The sequence below is a fragment of the Ascaphus truei genome, chromosome 12, assembly GCF_040206685.1.
Source record: "Ascaphus truei isolate aAscTru1 chromosome 12, aAscTru1.hap1, whole genome shotgun sequence".
Taxonomy (NCBI): domain Eukaryota; kingdom Metazoa; phylum Chordata; class Amphibia; order Anura; family Ascaphidae; genus Ascaphus; species Ascaphus truei.
Genome location: NC_134494.1, coordinates 14,784,814 through 14,786,860, shown reverse-complemented (window position 1 = coordinate 14,786,860; position 2,047 = coordinate 14,784,814). Strand labels below are relative to the sequence as shown.

At 38.0% G+C, this 2,047-nt stretch overlaps 1 protein-coding gene across 1 annotated transcript; it reads right to left on the bottom strand.

Annotated features, from left to right (window-relative positions):
* Positions 1-534: 534 nt before the first annotated feature.
* LOC142464279 (4-galactosyl-N-acetylglucosaminide 3-alpha-L-fucosyltransferase FUT5-like) lies at positions 535-1,572 on the bottom strand. Its single transcript, XM_075567751.1, has one exon. It carries the CDS (start codon positions 1,570-1,572, stop codon positions 535-537), a length of 1,038 nt encoding a protein of 345 aa, XP_075423866.1.
* Positions 1,573-2,047: the final 475 nt, after the last annotated feature.

Here is a 2,047-nt window from a genome sequence, read left to right as displayed (position 1 = left end):
GTATGCAACCTATTTCATGTAACCAATTCTTTCTTTCCTCTGAAATCTAAAAAAAGCTTGGATTTTTAAAACGCAATAATTTTTTACCACTTTTAAAAATAATTCAATGTGTGTACCATTTCTCAATATTTTATTGGGACTGTTATAATATATATTTTTATAACTTGGTAACTACGATCCATGCCCTTGGAGCCATTCTTCTCTCATATTGTTAAATAAGACTTTGGGACTCTAGCTGCAGGATTAACCAGGCTTCATCTGTTCTTAAAAGAACGATGCTCCTGATTCTTTTCTCTTCCACAAGATTGTGTGTGTATGTATGTATGTATGTATGTATGTATGTATGTATGTATGTATGTATGTATGTATATATATATCACAGAACATTTTTTTTCTCTCTCTTAACATATATAATTGATAGCGTCAGGCTATTCCATTTTTCCCCCCATTGATATGAAGTATTACAGCATGCAATGAACATGCATGAGTACATGAGTACATATAATATATTTCAGGGTTTCATTGATGGTATAATTATTTGTACCACTTGGCAATACTTGAAATAGCTCTATAGGAAGGTGCTTCTTTTAATGCTTGGCAGTACAGGACCATCCAAGAAATGCTCACCACTGGACGATATCTGGACCTCCATTTGAAATATTGCTGGTATCTCTTATCATCCTTGTCCAGCTCCATAAGATAAGCAGCCAGTTTTTGGGCAGTGGAGAAATCATCTACATGGATAAATGAATCTGGAGGTATAAAACGCTCATAGTTTTCACGGGGAGGACCCATTACGACCGGCACAGTTCCTGAGATGAGAGCTTTGTCCCAAAGCTTCTCAGTGATGTAGTCTTCATGAATAGAGTTTTCAAACGCCAGGTAGAACTTGTATGTAGAGAGAATTTCAGTGTGTTTTCCCCTGGGTAGAGACATCTGATTGCGCCCATACCTATCAATGTGGATGTGTTTCTTCAGCTCCTCATAATATTGGACCCTTCGGTAATGTGGCTTCCAGTTACTGACTGCCCAGGCCACAAGCTTGGTCTTCACAGGGATACTGAAGTTCTGGGATCCATCATGCTTCTCCAGCCAGCCATAAGGAATAAAGATATCGGAGTCAGCCCGGTAAGACATGGTGAGGTTGAAGAGTTTGTCCATAAAGGTCAGGTTTGGGCTATGGGTTGGAGACTCCAGGTCAAACCATATCCAATACTGATTAGCTGGCCTTTTGATCTGGGGTAAATTGTTTCTAGACTTGTAAACGTCTCTGTGGTGGATAAAAACAGCATCCGCTAAGGAAAACAAGCTGCGATTGGTCGTGAAGATGCAACCATTAGTATCAAAGTGATGTGGACATTTTATGAAGGGTAAGTGCCCAGGGAATGTCCATAGGAGAATAAGTATAAGAGGGTCATCTGGTTTCAAAAGGGACTCAATCGATCGATCAGTCTCCTGAACAAGGTTCTTGCTGCCTCGAAAGAAAGCAAACAAAACAATCAAGAGTGTTATTTGCAGGATAAAGAAGAAATAGATCTTTCTCAAGAAGGATGGCTGTCCTATGGACTCCATGGTGAAGACAAACATGAATCTGGTCTATATCAAGATAATGGGTTTAGATCATTATAGGTTCCGTCAAGTTGAAATAAGGCACATAAGTTTCCAGTGTGTCTTTCGTTATCACTCAACGTGATATCTGTTCAGTTTTCCAGATGCAGACACTATGAGAAAACAAAAACAAAAAACAAAACAATTATTTTGGAGAAAATTACAACTTTTTTTAAGTACATGGTTATGAGTATAAACAGGACAAATATGTGAGACTAAAGCTCAACTCTGATGATGTATATATTCAAGACCAACAACTTACAGAGGCAGTTCCTCATAGAACGAAAGTACAGTATGGAAATTAAATGTTTAAGAGGTCAGATCTGGGTTATTGATTAGGAGAAAGAAAAAAAAGACAGGGCAGGACCTCTCATAGCATAGTATTTTGATATAAATGTATTGATGTAGTAAGGTGGTAAGACAAGCACGTACAAAAATG